At 35.4% G+C, this 17,821-nt stretch overlaps 1 protein-coding gene across 2 annotated transcripts in view; it reads left to right on the forward strand.

Annotated features, from left to right (window-relative positions):
- The window catches only part of LOC136032921 (intraflagellar transport protein 140 homolog), a 145,336-nt gene extending 131,653 nt beyond the window's left edge, over positions 1–13,683 (forward strand). For both annotated transcript variants that reach the window (XM_065713383.1, XM_065713385.1), the window contains 3 exons: positions 3,145–3,555; positions 5,449–5,600; positions 13,456–13,683. In XM_065713383.1, coding sequence (XP_065569455.1) covers positions 3,145–3,555; positions 5,449–5,600; positions 13,456–13,525 — 633 coding nt within the window. In that variant the 3' untranslated portion in view covers positions 13,526–13,683. The remainder of the gene's footprint in view (positions 1–3,144; positions 3,556–5,448; positions 5,601–13,455) is intronic.
- The last annotated feature ends 4,138 nt before the right edge of the window (positions 13,684–17,821 follow it).

Raw genomic sequence — 17,821 nt, forward strand, 5'->3', positions numbered from 1 at the left:
GTTACGCACCACTGTAGTTGTGTCCCTGTGTCCCACCTGTGAATATAGATAGATATATATATGTTTGTAAAACTTGCGAATATACAACATTCTTTGCTGTCCCATTGTCTGTGTATATAAATAGATTGTCAGGTTTACCGACTCTTGAACATGCAACATATAATTATCCATGGGAAAAACAATCCGTATTCAGATCTATACCTCATTATTATAATGATTGCCCTTGAGCTTTGTTGATGGTGATTGCTAATCGAACATTCTCTGTGTCCCGGTCGTCATTTATATATCCCCCCTGTGCCCCACGGCGTCCCCGTTGTAGTTGTGTCCCTGTGTCCCGGTCGTCATTTATATTCCCTGTGTCCCGGTCGTTATTTGTGTCCCGGTGTCCCAGTCTGTAATTTCTGTTTGAGTGTCCCGGTCGTCATTTGTGTCCCGATGTCCCGGTCTGTAATTTCGTCAATCGACAAACATGACGTCAGTTGACAAACAGCTTCATGACGACATACAGCTCAATCCTTATAATGACGTCAGTCGACAAACATAGCGTCAGTCGACACACAAACAGGACGTCAGTCAACAGACAAACAACTTATTTTTATATATAGAGATCAAAGCAGCTTAAGAGTAGGGCATTAGCAGAAGTTTTGAATCAGAACTTCAAAATGAACAAATGATTTCAATATAATGCTTTCTATGTAAGTATTTTGAATTCATAATCAATTGGAATATCGTATCTTTTAGTTTTATCCTTTAAGTAATCCATTTTTTTAATCACACAAAATATATGAATTCACCTTCATGGTTAACTGCTTAAACTTCACCATTAGTAGTAGTAGTAGTAGTAGTAGTAGTAGTAGTAGTAGTAGTAGTAGTAGTAGTAGTAGTAGTAGTAGTAGTAGTAGTAGTAGTAGTAGTAGTAGTAGTAGTAGTAGTAGTAGTAGTAGTAGTAGAAGTAGTAGTAGTAGTAGTAGTAGTAGTAGAAGTAGTAGTAGTAGCAGTAGTAGTAGTAGTAGTAGTAGTAGTAGTAGCATTAGTAGTAGTAGTAGTAGTAGTAGTAGTAGTAGTAGTACTGGAAGTAGTAGTAGTTATAGTAATAGTAGTATTAGTAGTAGTAGTAGTAGCTGTAGTAGTAGTAGTAATAGTAGTAGTAATAGTAGTAGTAGTAGTAGTAGTAGTAGTAGTAGTAGTAGTAGTAGTAGTAGTAGTAGTAGTAGTAGTAGTAGTAGTAGTAGTAGTAATAGGACCGAGTAAAAGTAGTTATAAAATAATCCAAACTGAAACCTAATAGAAATTACTGTCAATGAATAAATGAGACAAAAAACAAACAAACAACTGTAGTGAATTATCAATTTAAACCTAGAAAAAAGAGCAATTACCACAAACAGCAGTGGGGCCAACTTTGACTAAATATTCTAAAGACCAGAACATTTTGTTTATTTCCTGATACTAGATCTATTTTGAGCCCTGTGTTTTCACTTATGTAACATCAACCAATCAATAAAAAATGATATCTCAAGGTTAAAAAAAGTTTAAAATAGGACTAGTGCTACCTGTCCCCTTACCCTATCTTAACACAATGAATTTCCACTCCTGAGGCATTGCAGGTATGGCATTTGATGATACGTAACCAGATATTGTCTTTTGCTTTAGCTGTCCTTTTTCCAAAAAAGCACTCTACTTGCATCCCTAACACCAACCTCAATATCCCCTGGAAGTTTCAGCTTAACAAGCAATATACACCATTTTGACAACTTGGCTGCACATTTTGCTCTATTTTGTTACTTAACCATATATAAATGATAAGTAGCCTAGGATCTCATAAAGAAAAGATATTTACGCAAGGTCTGGAGAAATAAATGATGTCATATTACGTAGCCCTCTTTCGATCTTATTGAGAAAAGCACTTTAGACTGAATATTGAATAACTCTCGGAATATTAGGCTAGTAAATTATGTGTTAGAGTTCACTTGAAATACAACTAGAAGAGAAGGGATTTGGTTGAATAAAAAAAGGGATTTGGTTCGTTTCTAGTTCCACATAAACTTTTCCTCAGCCTTTTTGCTGATTTCTTAGCTATGTATTTTTTTTTAAACTTGACATTGGCTACTAATATCTAAGTCTACATAACTGCATATACAGATCTATATTCATCAAAATACGATAATTATATGGGGCTCTAGTCATGCATCTTCTATGCTACCCTTCTCTGATGGGCTATTTTGATACTCGATACAACTCATTGTGAACTTTTTAGCTCATTGGTGATGTTTAAACATTTAACCATGAAACTGAATTCTTATGTTTTGTGTAATGAAAAAATGGATTACTTAAAGGATAAAACTAAAACGTAAGGCATTCTAATCAACTATGAATTCAAAATTACTTACATAAAAAGGATTATCTTAAGATCACTTGTTAATTTTTGAAGTCGAACTTTTTAGCTCATTGGTGATGTTTAAACATTTAATCATGAAACTGAATTCTTATGTTTTGTTTAATGAAGAAATGGATTACTTAAAGGATAAAACTAAAACGTAAGGCATTCTAATTAACTATAAATTCAAAATTACTAACATAAAAAGGATTATCTTAAGATCACTTGTTAATCTTTGAAGTTCTGATTCAAAACTGCTGTTATTGCCTTATTCTGAGGCTGATTTTATACAAAATAATTGTTTCATTGAGCGAGTTTTAAAAATTCTTTGTGCTTTCTCCTATTAAGTAGTATGACCTTTATATAAAAATTATATTCCGTTTTGAATATTGCCCTATATGTAGTTATCAACCCTTTTTAGGATATTCTGATTTTTAGGGAGGGTCCATGATCGTATCTGGTTGCTAGGTAAACTAATTGTACAAATTTTGAGCTATTATGGTTATGCTAATGAACTTACCATGAGCCTTGGCATAGCAAAACTACTACAGAATCTGAAAGAGCTATCTCTCACTGATAAACCCAATCTTTCAGAGCAACTAAAACATTCAAATTTAAATCTTTTTTGAATTTATTAAGCCATTCGTAATCCAGATTACGAAACAATCTCCGTTTTCTTGTGTTTCTGTATCGGACCAGTTACAATCTATTTATCTTGTCCTTTTTATGTACGGCTTTTCCTTCTTCTTCTTCTTGTTCTGTGTTTTTAGGTTGAAACAGCAGTCTCACTAGCAAAGATACATCACCTAAGGCTGTGTTCCAGTACTTTAGAACTTTTTAATATAAAAGAAGATATTAGCAATAACGGAAACACGGTAATTCTTGAAAAAATAGCTGAACTCTGCATGGACAGTGGGCTCTACTCTGAGGCAGCCCAAAAATACAACCAATCTGGAAACAAAACCTTAGCTATTAAAGCCCTTGAAAAACTAGGTGACGTAGAAAAAGTAATTATCTATGCATCTGCTGCAAGAGATGTTGAAGTCTATGTGTCAGCAGCTAATTACCTTCAAAGTGAAAATTGGAAGCTTAATAAACGCTACGAGAAGACTATCATTAGTTTTTATGCGAAAGCAAAAGCATATGATCATCTGGCATTATTCCATATATCTACAGCACAGGTAATCTTGGCAATATTCGGCTGGGGACATAAGGAAACCTAAAATTAACTTTAGTTGTTCAAGAAATCATTATAAATTAAAAGTTCAATACATAAATAAATGTTTCTATTGTACTTGATAAAAAAAAATTTTCGTATGAAAGTTAAAAATTTAACTAAGAAAAACCGGTAATACCCAAAGCATAAGCAGTGTTCCCACTTATATTCTTTGCTCTTAATACTGTAGCTTAAAATTTTCTTTAATTTCAGCAATATAAATTTTAATTTTGTACTCTTGACGAAGATGCTTATACATAAGATTTAGATTTCTATCTTCGAACAAAGGAATTCTGAGAGAATTATGTTTCTATCTTGATCTGTTTTCTCAAAGTTGTTTTCAAAAACTTTGTGCTCAAACAGATCGGAAAAAATAGTGGCCCAGCATTGGATTTAAAATATAAATGTAGTTTCATTAAATGCGTACATCTGTTTGCTCATGTGATTAAAATTCCAAAGACACTCGTCTTTCATGAATTCAATCTGAAATAAAAGGTATTTATTTATTGAAAAACCCGTTATATAGTAAACACTGCAAACAACGGAGGTAAAGAAAAAAAAACTACTGTAATATCAAACTCAACTTGTGTATCCCTCTTTTGTTAATCAGAAACAATGGAATTTTCTTTTAATTAGGAGTTATTTTAATTTGTAAGTTTATTCTTCCACAAGAGAGAGGGTCAAATTTGAAAAACAGTGTTCTTTCAAGGACGCAACTAAGGTTTTTCAGTTTATTGTAACCTTTTATTATATGCAAATCAGTTGGTCTGTAGCTAAGTATCCTGTCATCAAAGAGTCTTTTGGCATTAACCGAGCAGAATGATCTTTGCTTGACCCTGTCAGATTCCCTTCAAGTATTTTAGGGACCTGAGTATATTTTTGTAAACACTATAGGGGGATAGGGGGTAGAATTGTTCCTTATAGTCTAGTTTCACGAATTTGGGGGCATTACTTCCCTTTTTTTGTCCATTTGCCTCAAGATTTTATAAAATAGCTTTTTTGGAATTTTCCTTCGAAAATTGTTTTTACAGTATTTTTATTGAGAAAAATTACATAAGAACAGGACTACCCCCAAATACCAACCCTAGATTCCTTAAGATACATTTTGCCCCCTATCTCAATATTTTGTGAGTTGGTGTCCTTCTTCTAGACAAGTCGTTTATTTTACAAAAGAATAGTATAACAGTCTGAAAATTGTTCAAGTGAGTTGGATTGTTTTTTTTTTTTTCTCTCTCTCTCTTAAAAAAATTTATCCAAATACTAACATCTACACACTCAAATGGTAAAAGGCCTAAAATGAGGGTTAAGCATTCCAGCCCTCCTAACATACATCCGGAAGATTGGGGAGACTATGGTTTAGTAAATAGACTTGGAGCTTATTTAATTTACTCATTAGCTTATGGTGAGGAATTTTGGCCACAATACCGGTCTCTAAAATCAAAAAAAAAGAAGAAAAGAAGTACTATACACTAAATTTACTAGTGTACCGACATACCTTGTATTGGGGAAATGTGAGCCACCAGGATACTTTTAAAGCCCTGCCGTTGGCTAACCACCATGTCATGTCGTTTGGAAAAGCCGATTTTTGAGATTCTCAAAAAGCGATCCTTTCTAAATGGATAACCCCTCATTTCCTTTATGTAAGACCATGAAAGTATCGTGTTTTCTTCTATAAAGATTATTAATTTTAGTAGTGGTCCATGCTAGTTAGGGATGAGCGGTCGCCCCAAATCTCATTTTTTTTAGAAGCTTAGCGTAGTCGTAGAAGCTTAGGTCGCTTTATGGTGAGCCCCAATATTTTATCCCTTTGAAGAAACACAAAAACAAAAATATTTCATGATTAAATTTCTATTTTTAGGCTTATGCTGAAGACGAGGAAGATTTCTTAAAGGCACTCTCCTACTCTAAAGACGCAGCAAAAGCAATTAGAAAGTTTTCAAATCTTTCTAGCTGTAAGGAAACAATAGATAAGAAGATTAAAACTATTCAGTCATTCTGTCAAAAGAAAAGGTACTTTTAAGTGCACGATCAATTTGACGTGTTACTTCTGGTTTTGAGATCAAGTAGGTAGGACAGTGTTACCATCGTTGTAGCAATAGCTGCTACCTTGTAAAGAGCGAATCACAGCCGATAGAAATGAAAATTTAAAAACATATTCTAGTTGGAAAAACTGCTAGATGTGCTTTTTTATTTCTTTGTCTTGGTAAAACCATCGTAAAGGGCCTTATGGCTTGAAACAGAGCCGGATCTAAGTTTTTTCTCAGGAGGGGCAAATATAGATTTTGCTGCTTCCTGTCGCACCATGAATACTGCAAACAACACAAATTCCCTTTAGAGTGAAAGTTGAACGTATTTCTTTGGAATATAACGGCACTAGTATCTACACACAAGTTGTTTATCAAAAGTGCTGGCTTTATCAATTGACAAATTATTCCCACTACTTTTAAAAGATTTCTAATATTATTGATTAAAAAACTTCACTCACTCAAATATAGCCTAAAGCCTCGCCTAAAGAATAATCTTAGTAAAGTGATACTGGGTTAGGTTTATCGAATGTAATGCACAACATTCAAGAAATATATACTTACCCGTTGCAATTATCAAACTGTTTGTGGTAACAAACTGTAAGTGAGGACCGACTCAGCCCAACAGTAACCGCAATATTAAAAAAATGAAACTTTGACAACGATGGACGCATCGAAAGAATTTTCTTTTCATGGTTATTCCACATATATAAAATTCCTTAAGTTTAACATTGCTTAACAAAAGCGACGAAACTGAGAAACGTTGTCTTATTTTGGAGAAAAGGGAAGACGCCTCCAAATAGTCAAGGGATTTTATTAAAAAATCGTACCATTAGATTCAGGATATCAGAAAACATTACCGAAGGGGATTGAGGCCCGTATCTGCAAAGCTGTAGAATGTTTTACTTTTGACTGAAGGTTAACACATCAGACATTAGCACTCTACATGCCAGTTTCGGTTACTGATAATACCAATTTTTTCTTATTTAGTTATCTTAATATTGTAATTTCTGTAGTATTTTTGTCACTCTATAAATGGAGCAGAACTTGTAGCCTAATGAATAGCAAACCTTGGCTCTTTGTAACCAGAATCTAAAAAACTAATTTTCAGTGAACAGTTTGATAAATTCATCGTATGAAAAATACAGCCTGGCCTGAGAAAGTGTAGTTTCATCGCCAGAGAAGGGACCTAACAAATTTTGAGTTCATAAAATTTTTCCTCTGATTGGATTGAATTTTAATAGAATGTATTCTCTTGTAAAGATATATCTCCTTCAAAAAGAATAGTGCAGGGGATATAAAGCAAAAACCAGCAACAGGTTAGCAACTTCCGGTTATGCACTATAGTTTTGCCTAATACCAGTAATATCCCCTCAATCTATTTGACAACGCCCATGTCAAACCATTCTGACGACGCCCATATTCCACAATTCCGACGATGCCCATATCCCAGCATTCGGACGACAGCTAGCAGATGTTATTGCTATGTAATGGTGTACTATACCTGATTGCTGCGTAAGAGGTTGACGTAGTCTCGCGTGACTGGCTAAAGTTATGAAGGATTATGTAATCTTATGTGACTTGTTAGAGCTCAGGCACCACTAGTCAAGTGGGCAACCCCCGGTTGTAATTGAGGACGGCACACACGTGGGTGTTATATAATGACGGCACACATTTTAGTTTTACGTAATGGCGGTACGCACCTGACCGCTACGTAATGACGGCAAACATGTTCATGCCTTATTTCAAGAAATTTTTCTTCAAAATTTCATATAACTTGAAGATTTTTTTTCTTTTGCTTTTCGGGATATTTTTTCAATGTGTTTTATCCGCTTTAGGAATCGAATGTAAGACAAAAATTTTCAGATTACCAGACCAGAGCCTTAGACGGCTGGACCAGCTGACTATTCTTAATATTTTGATTCGGGAAGTATCTTCTACGTGACAAGCTGTTTCCACGACCCAGAGAATTCGCAGCTCAGTCTCTAGAACTAATAAATAGATCGCGCATTTCCAATCCATTCCACTTGAGATGTTGCAAACATCCCAATGCTATTGATCTTTGATCTATAAAGCGTACCTGGATGCTAAGTAACGGTTAAGGGATATTATCAGAGCGGTAACATTGTGGATTGTTTATAGGATATTTTTAGTAATGGATTATTTTACTTTATCAGAACTTGAATACACTATCAGAGATGAAATAAACCAAATGCACATTGAAGATGAAATACACATTGAAATTCTATCTCCTTTTTAACAGTAAGGAAATATGAAATTAAACACGAAACATAGTGCAATATATAAAATGATTTGCTAAGGCAAAGGAGCAATTTGAAACCTTAAGTGTCATATCTAAAGTGCAAGGATGGATGGCTTGGGTATCAGTGGATTTAAAGTATATTTGAATCATAAAAACATCGGAGAAATGCTTAATCAATGATAGAGGGAGGCTCATTCAAGAAATGTTTCAAATTGTATATCCTTTTTAAACACTAAAGAAATATAAACTAAGTACGAAACAAATTGCAATGGATCAATATTGATCAATATTGAGGCTAAGGAGTAATGTTAAAATTTAAGATCCATATCTATGTACTATACAATTACATAATAATAACACCTGCCGGCTTTCATCGGAATGGTGAGATATGAGTGTCGTCAGAATGCTGGGAATAGGCGCCATCAAATAGATGGAGGGGATGCTACTAATCCCCCCCCCTCCGTATTTTTGTAAGTTTTAGATAGTTGTAGAATACAAGCCAACTTTTATTGAATTTTCATCCGTATGGTTCCTCTTGCTGACCCACACCTCCATTTTCATCCAAGTGAAAATATACCATTAAAAGATGTTACATATTGTACTACTTATAGAAGGCTAAAATAACCGATATTAATTAACAAATCTAAATGATTTTGGAAAATTTCCATGTTGTGCAAAAAAAATTATTGCATAATGTAACATTATAAGTACTGGGGGAGGGGGAATTTTTCACCTTTATGCACCATAGACGACGAAAAATAAATTAAGCAGTACTTTTAAACATTTGCGCTATTTTAACGCGTTTTCTTTTATTTTGTTCAAGTATATCAGCAACCTTCAGATGTTCATACTTTAATTCTCTTGAATACGTTGAAATCTTAGTTTTCTTAACAGTTAGGAAATTCAAGCTGTATCACAGAAACCCAAAAAGGGCAGGGAAACTGATTTTGAACATTACCCTATTGGGGACAATAGGAAGATGAAGCCTACAAAGAAGCCTAAAAATACCGTTTTTTGCTATTTTCTTTCAGAATAAAAATTTAGTCATCTTGGTTTTTAAAATACCTACTTGTGTCTACTTTAAAAGAAATTTTAAGAAATGTTTCGGTCCCCCCCCCCTAGACTTTACTGTGAATTATGCTTCCTAATGGAAAGATGTAAATGTTGTTTCTCACAATTCGAAGGAGGAGCTTCAAAGCTAGTAAAAAAAGAACAAGACAACTGTAGGACAATCCCTAATAATTTATGTTGTTTTTTGGGAGGGGGTAGTGGGGCTCGTGTCCAAGGTCTACAGCCCCTTAAGATGGATATTAAGTGTTGTAGGAGATTTTTTGGTCTTCTAATTGTTTTGATGGTCCATTGCAACTGAGCCACCGTGCAACTGAGCCCCAAATAACTGAACCTCTTTATTTTAACCACCGTTCAACTAAGCCACCTTGCAACTGAACCACCGGGAAACTGAACCACCATGCAACTGAACCCCCGTGCAGCTGAACCCTCGTTCAACCCAGCCTTCGTGTAACTGAACACTCGTGCAGTTGAACTCATTTAACTGAACTCTAGTTCAACTCAACCCCCATGCAACTGAACGCCCATGCAACTGGGCCTTCGTTCAACTGAATCACTGTGCAATTAAACCCTCGTATAACTGAATCCTCATGCAACTCGACCACCGTACTCAGTTTGTCAAGTAAACAAAAAAAACAAGTTTTTTTAAATGAAAGTAAGGAGCGACATTAAAACTTAAAACGAACAAAAATTACCTCGTATATGAAAGAGGCTGCTTCCTCATCAACGTCCCGCTCTTACGCTAAAAATGCAGAATTAATGCATTTTTTTATCTTGGCTCTCTACGCATAAATAATTAAAACGAAATTTGTATATTAATTTTTTTGGGGCTAAATGGCTTTTTCATAGTTTTAATCGGAAGATTTTGTAAAAAAAAGGAGCGAGAGAGGAGGCCTAGTTGCCCTCCAATTTTTTGATTACTTAAAAAAGCAACTATAACTTTTAATTTTTTACGAACGTTTTCATAAGTAAAAAAATCTACGTAACTTACGAATTAACTTACGTAGCGAACTTCTATATTCGTATGTTTTTATTGCGTATATGAAGGGGCTCAACCCTCGTAGATACCTCGCTCTTTATACTAAAGCTTAAATTTTGTCCCTATTCCTTAAGAATGACCCCTGAATCACAAAGGCCGTAGAATAAATAGTTGAAATTACTAAAAAATACTTTAGCGTAAATAGCGAGGTATTACAAGGAGGTAAACCCCTCATATGCGTAATAATTTCTGTTCGTTTTAAGTTTTAATGCTGCTCCTCACTTTCAGTAGAAAAAAACTTTTCATATTTATTTTTTCATTGTCTTTTTAAATAATGCTAGAAAATCCTACGCCCCCTCTATTGAAAGTCTCTTCCCTAATAAAACATTCCTCCATTGAAAGATCTTCCCACGTAACCTCCCCTTCAACTCTCCCCCTAAACCAAAAAAATCCCCCTGAAAACGTCTGTACACTTCCAACTAACCATTACTATATGTAAACACAGGTCAAAGTTTGTAATTTGCAACCCCTCCCACGGCGACTGCGGGGGAGTAAGTCGTCCCCAAAGACATAGTTATTAGGTTATTCGACTATGGTGAATAAAATGGCTATCTCAGAATTTTGATCCGGTGACTTTGGGGAAAAAATGAGCGTGGGAGGGGGCCTAGGTGCCCTCCAATTTTTGGGTCACTTAAAAAGGGCATTAGAACTTTTAATTTTCGTTAGAATGAGCCCTTTTGTGACATTCTAGGACCACTGAGTCGATACGATCACTCCTGGGAAAAAAGAAAAACAAAACAAAAAAACAAATAAACACGCATCCGTGATTTGTCTTCTGGCAAAAAATGCTAAATTCCACATTTTTGTAGATAGGGGCTTTAAACTTCTACAGTAAGGTTCTCTGAGACGTTGAATCTGATGGTGTGATTTTCGTTAAGATCGTATGACCTTTAGAGGGTATTTCCCCCTATTTTCTAAAATGAGGCAAATCTTCTCAGGCTCGTAACCTTTGACGGGTAAGACTAATCTTGATGAAACTTATATATTTAAAATCAGCATTAAATTGCGATTGTTTTAATGTAGCTATTGGCATAAAAATTCCATTTTTTAGAGTTTTGGTTACTATTGCGCCGGGTCGCTCCTTACTACAGTTCGTTACCACGAACTGTTTGATATTTTACAAACATGAGGCAGTATTATAATAAGGTTTAGATACATAAGATTCATATACATAATGCTCATATGGAAAACATTTCTGTTTCGACTGGAAGTCAAAAGTTCCAGTCCACTTTTTAAGTATCAAAAGTATCGGAGTGTTTCTAAACTCATCCTCTGTTTTGCCCAAATACATCCGATCTAAATTTGTAGATAGCTATTTTATCTCAAACAGTTCAAAAGTTTAATAACTATGCCTCCAGGGCTTAAAACCCTCCACCCCTGATGCAAGGGCTCCAAGTTACGCAAGTTGCCTATTGTTTATATGTAAGTTGTTTTTTTTTATCAAGAAAAGGGGGCATTTTTGATCCAGGAAATAAAAAGAAACATGGAGTATTAAAGTCAAATTTTGAAGAAATTTCAAGAAGACTCCCAAGCAAAATCAAAAATTGTCTTTTTTTTTCTTTATTGATTGTGAAAACGAAATACGAGAGCAATATCTATAATGGTTGAATGTATCAGCCATCACATCGTTCGCAAATATGTTTAGTTACTATGGTAATGTAAAGGTACTGTGGTTCTATGCTTAGGTAAGCTAAAGGTAATATGTGCATCCAGTTTTACAAGAAGATCAGTAATCTGTTGGGAACAGCTGAGGGTATGAACCTGAGGACATGAAGTTTAAACTTTCAAGGCATGTTGTGGGAATGCTAGAAAAAAGGCTGAAGGACAACCAGTCCCCCTCCCATGTCCCTTTTAGCTCTAATTTCCTCAAGGACATTTGATCAGAATTCGTTATCTAGATTCGCAAATTTCTAGTAATTTAAACTCAGGTGTTTATTATTCAACCTTCAGAAAGGTCTGATTCATCTGAAAAAAGAGAAACAATCTGTTTTAATGTTCTCTGACATCTGATTTGTTTGCAAAAATAAAACAGAGCTTTTTTTATGAATGGTCTTGACAGATGTTTATATCATGACACTAAAAAATAAACAATTCCAACAAGATTGAACATGTAAAGATTCTAACTTGTGTTTTACCTAATGATATTGCCTCATATTTTCAGAACACTGAAAAACTGAGTACGGTGGTTCAGTTGCACGGGGTTCAGTTGCCAGAGGGTTCTGTTACATGGGGTTCGGTTATACAGGATTCAGTTGCACTGTGGTTCAGTTACAGGGGTTAAGTTTCTTGGGGTTCAGTTACACGGTGGTTCAGTTACACGCACATCAATAGGATACTTGTTGGCTTTACTGCTAGTCAATATTGTTATAAATATTACTACAATTATTACGTCTGGCTTACAATTATTGCTCAGACTATTGCACTCTTGGCCCAAAATTCTCTTTAATATATATCTATGAAACGTCTGCTGAAGTATGTAAATTGCAGAATTTGAGGGTATTACACTTGAGTTGCATTGATCCTACAGCTTCGGGAAATATATTTCCTGAACCACCCTTAAATAACCATCTTTATATTTTGATCCGATGACAGGTGAGATTGCAGGAATGTCCAGTGTACATGGGGCAATAGGTTACCCATCTGATCAGTTTTGGCACTTCAAAGGGCACAAGAACTAACAGTTCATTACAGGAAAAGTCATTTGGCATGTATCGTATCACTTCTATTTGATGAATCCGGGAAAAAAAAAACACACTAGACCTTAGACCAATCTTTGAGTTAACGCTATCACGTTGCTTGAAATCTGACATTACAAAACAAAACTTGAATGGAAAGAATCTTTTGAAACCTCAAAATCTCATTCCAAAAGTTTTTGAAATCTTTTCAATGCTGCTGTTAAGTTTTTATATCAAGATCTAAGAAAAAACAATTTGCATAAGAAACGGAAAGATTAATCAAACTGAGTGAGAAACTAGGTCTTTTTTAACATGACCTTAGCGTTTAAGGATGTAAAATTTGTGGATTGAGATGGGTCGGAGGAGGTTCGAAATCCACCATTAAGAAAAGATTGTTAGAATATGTTATTTTATTCTTTTCCCAGTTTCTTGAACGTTCGATGTATTCAAATCGACTAAGAAAACTATATTGGCAGGGTAGTTGACGCTTTGTTAGTGTTTATGCCTAATGTTTATGCTATTATGTAGGATTTAAAATCACATTTGGACTCAGATAGGGATAAAATAAGGTAATTAATAAGATAAAAAAAGGCCCTATTCTCTATACCCCTTTGTCAATACCGGGTTATGTGCGAATCCATAGTGGATTTGAAGATGCTGAAGTTTCCAAAAAATTACGGATGCGCCCGCAAGGTTTTGTCTAGGGGTTAAACAAAGGTAGATCTGTCCCTGAAAAAAAAAATCTATAAAGATATATTATATTTATTTGTTCTTTGATTCAAATTTATTTTTGTAGGTCAAGCGAAGAAATCTCTGAACTTCTTGAAGTGTTGAGCCAAATTGAAGCTACAATTAGCAGGCTTTGAATATTTTTTATTACTTAGACTGTTTGTCCTAGGATTACAATAGTCCTAGCACATTTTGACATTCAAATTTCTCTACCAGAAAACCTGGAGAGCCGATTTGGGTTACTTGATATCAGATCTTTTGAACTCTAATGTCTGTATAAATGGCATATCCTGTTTTTCTGCATCTGGTCTATACGGCGTAGTTCCACTTTTTGCTTGTTATGAAACACCTACTTTGCCAGTAGCAGCTAAGAGACTTTTTCTGTTTGATATTTAATTTCCGGTGTCAGTGCAACACTTGATTTTTTTTCAAGGAATTGGAATTTTTTGTAAACTTTTTAATATTTGTTAATCTATTCAGTTCATTTCTGACGTAGATACAACGCTTTATTATTTTTGAAAAACCAGAGAGAATAAAGATAGGGTGGCGATTCCAAGGCTGCTTCGAGTATCTGCCTATTTGGAGATGTATAACCCTAACCTACTTGAAAACAATGGGAAAGATTCCGTCCTTAAAGCAAGGATTAATGAAATATACGATAACGCTGACATAGCAATTCATGATCTTCTTGTTGAGGTAAGTTGACGACCCGTCTAGACCTTCGGAGTGATCTTATTTCGTTGCTTGCACAATCTCCAGGAGTTTGTCTTCTGTGACAGGTGACAGAAACATAGAGGAGCTAGACTAGAAAGGTAGGTATTATCTGTAATTATCTATGCAGATAGTTGACCGGTCGTAAGCTTCCTCTACGGTCGCTTCTCCAATACCTGCAAAAATTCGCTGAACGTTCTGGCTACTTCTTGTTGCGATGTTGAAAGTGTTTCATCTGACTTCTTCATGGTCTCAAGAAATGCCAAGACACCAAATTCGTCAGGATTATCAATACATTGCCTTTTCGGTGTTGCATACCTAATAGGCCTTTTCGAAAAGGACAGCCAGATTCAAGAGCAGATTGCGTCTGATTCCGTTTCTTCATAAACTGATTTCCAATCGGTACAAGCTAATGTGACTCTCGAGTTTTTTTTCATAGATTTATCATCAACAGCCCTTCTTGCTTTTATATTCGTTTTTGATTTCCCACGGCAAATCAAAAATTCACCAAATATGATAAAGTGATTCGAAGCGTCAGTTAAGACGATTTAAGTCGAATGCAGAGTAAAATTCGTGAATATGTTATCTATAATTGAAGCAAACTGTCCACCAATACGTGTTCGTATTTTTACTGTTGGGACTAAACCCGTAGAAAAACAAGTAGTTAGTAATTTCATAGACTGAGATCTTGAGGCTTTTGACTCCGAATTCACCAGTCCTGTACTCTGTACGAATGTACGCAAGTCTTATACCAGACTATTACTCCGTACCCAGCTTTACCAATTAAAGAACCATTATTATCACTAAGAGATGTCTCACATAGTCCTAGAGCTCCAATGTGAATACTAGAAAATGAAGTGGAGAGAGAATCAAAGATATTTAAGCACTCCACGTCAATTCCAAAACACGATTAAGGATAATTGTGACTGATTAGATGGAGACATTTGGTCATTATGGTCATGGCGAATTCTTTCATTTCCGATACATGAACGAAGTCCAGCTGTTGTTCACTTAGCGGTACATCTACAGAATGGTCAACGTGTTTATTTTTCGGAATCCAACGTGCAACAAAGAGCCCTGAATCCACCGGAAACAAAGTTAACTGCTTTCTTTTCGCTATGCAAAAATGATTCTTTTGCAAAAAAACTGTTGTATACTGAAGTGCCTTCGTATTACACGTGGAATACTAAAAATAAAGTATTTGAACGTCGAAAACAGGGTAAGTCAGTCGACTGCCAACCTACCATCTTCAAAGATACCACGATAGGAAGACTCTACACCGTTCACCCCAATCAATATGAATGCTTCTTTCTACGCCTGCTTTTGGTGAATGTACCCGGTCCGACGTCCTTTGAGTATTTGAGAACTGTAAACGTTACTATACACGACACTTACCATAGTGCATGCCAAGCACTGAATTTATTGGAGAATGACCAACACTGGGATAACTGCATCAATGACGCGTGCGAAACGTCAACTCCAAGTCAAATTCGTGCATTGTTTGGAATCATTCTAACAACTTGCTCTCCTTCAGCTCCTACAGAGTTATGGGGAAAATATAAATCGAAAATGTCCGAAGATATACTCCATCGAAAACGGTTAGAGACGTCAGATATGACTTTCGATTTTCCATCAGAAATTTATAACTACACTTTAGTTATTATAGAAGATTTGTGCGTATGTATGGCAAACAAACCTCTTCAGGATTTGGGAATGCCTTCACCTAATCGTACCGCTGCTGTTTCGACATGTGTAGAATTGGATCGTGAACAAAGTTACTTTACGAGTGATCTATTGTCGTATGTACAAAATAACATATCCAAGACATTTATGATACGATAATACATTGTGTCGATAACAAAGTTGGAGAAATTTTCTTTTTGGATGCGCCAGGAGGTACTGGTAAAACGTTTGTGATAAAACTGATTCTGGCATCAATTCGATCAAAAAATGATATAGCGTTGGCAATTGCGTCGTCCGGAATAGCTGCAACGCTGCTGCCTGGTGGAAGAATTGCTCATTCCGCTTTGAAATTGCCTCTAAATTTGCATTCTACAGAAACTCCCAGATCTCCTTTTTCCCTTTTTTTTACACATGGAACATTAATATAAGCTCAAATTCCCTTCGCAGCTTATTCACTAATGCAATCCAATCGTAACTAGACGCGAGAATACAAAGATGGATAAGATCCTTTGATGTTCAGCCACATGTCCGTACTTTGTTTTCTCCTCGTTTTCATCTCACGCTAATCATTCAACAACTCGCTTCTTTGCAAATTCAATTCAGGTGACAAGTCTGTGCAAATAACTGCACCACTCGCCTTTAGATCACCAACGTGTGAAATTACCTCTTGAATCTCATTTTCAGATCCTAATGATGCAACCACTGGCTTCTCCTGTTTTTGCTTACTTTTACATTGGCGGGAGGCAGTAATATTTGCTGAGCAAGAAGTAAAACGATAGCACTTATATATCATTACTGGCTTAGAAATACCTAGCTTATTCCTGAAGAGGTTTTTCACACTAGTTTCTGGCGTTTCGTCAGATCTTTCTTCCGGTAAGCCATGAATTAGCATCTTAAGCTTTCGGTCTTTTATTTCAAAAGCTAGCAGCCGTTTTTTGGAGATTCAGATTTAAGCTTTCGATCTTGTAGTGTAGATTCAAGTTCACCTATTCGTGAATTACGCTTCACTGCATCACTTTTTAATGACAACTTCCATTGAAATTTAGTTTAATTTACTTGCAAACTTAGCCTGAGACTCAATGGTCTTGTCCAGTTTGTTGTCAAATAATTTAACAAATTTTTCAAATGACAACTGACTGACGTACAGCACCCTTAAATACTGTAAAAACCGCGATGAAGAATTTTCAGTTCATTCCAAAGAACAACCGTATATAAAAAAAAAGTATTTATCTTTAACTGGGGCTAGCCAACACTATCGTTGGCAATCACTTTTTGAAAGTGGCCCAATGGAGCGGGAGACCTGATCTATTCGCCAAGATCTATTCGCCACCGTACTTTTGCATCCAATAATGACAGGTTATTGAAAGCCTGTCTAGTCTTTTTATTCATTAGTGAATTCACAAACGACTGTAAAGTGTATTCAATGCTCGAGCGCTGTCAAGCTCCTCACGGAATGATTGCTCATTTTAATACTGAATGTATTGAATAAGGTAAACTGTAATATTAAAAATTTACTTGAAAAATTAAAATTACCATTCAAATCCCTTAGTGCCCCTTTCTTTCACTTTTATTCGCCTTGATTATTCCAGCACACTAATCTTGTGAGGCACTTTATCCAAACTAAAACACATATTTTCAAGACCGCTTAAATATTCTTTTGAATTCTTATTCGTGCGTAAGTATCAGGTAAATTTTTGTTTCAAGACTCTCAAAAGTAATTCAGTAACTAGAGAAAACTTCAAAAGTATCTCATTATGACTGAAAGAAAGCTGACTTAACATCGAAATTTCTTAGCGTAAGCTACTTAACCTAAGACTGTAAAATGGTCTATGCCTTATGAACTAATTATAATTCACCAATAGAAACATGTATCTATGCTTAAAGGTATTAAATCAACAAATGTTGTAGCCTACCTTGCAAATGCGAAACTCCTTTTACCCAGCAAAGCACTTTTTTCGAAATGTCTCAGAAAGTATGGGGCAAAAACTTTAAATTTCTGTCAGATAATAAATTTTAATACTTATAGCTTTAACAAATAT

The sequence above is a fragment of the Artemia franciscana genome, chromosome 11, assembly GCF_032884065.1.
Source record: "Artemia franciscana chromosome 11, ASM3288406v1, whole genome shotgun sequence".
NCBI lineage: Eukaryota > Metazoa > Arthropoda > Branchiopoda > Anostraca > Artemiidae > Artemia > Artemia franciscana.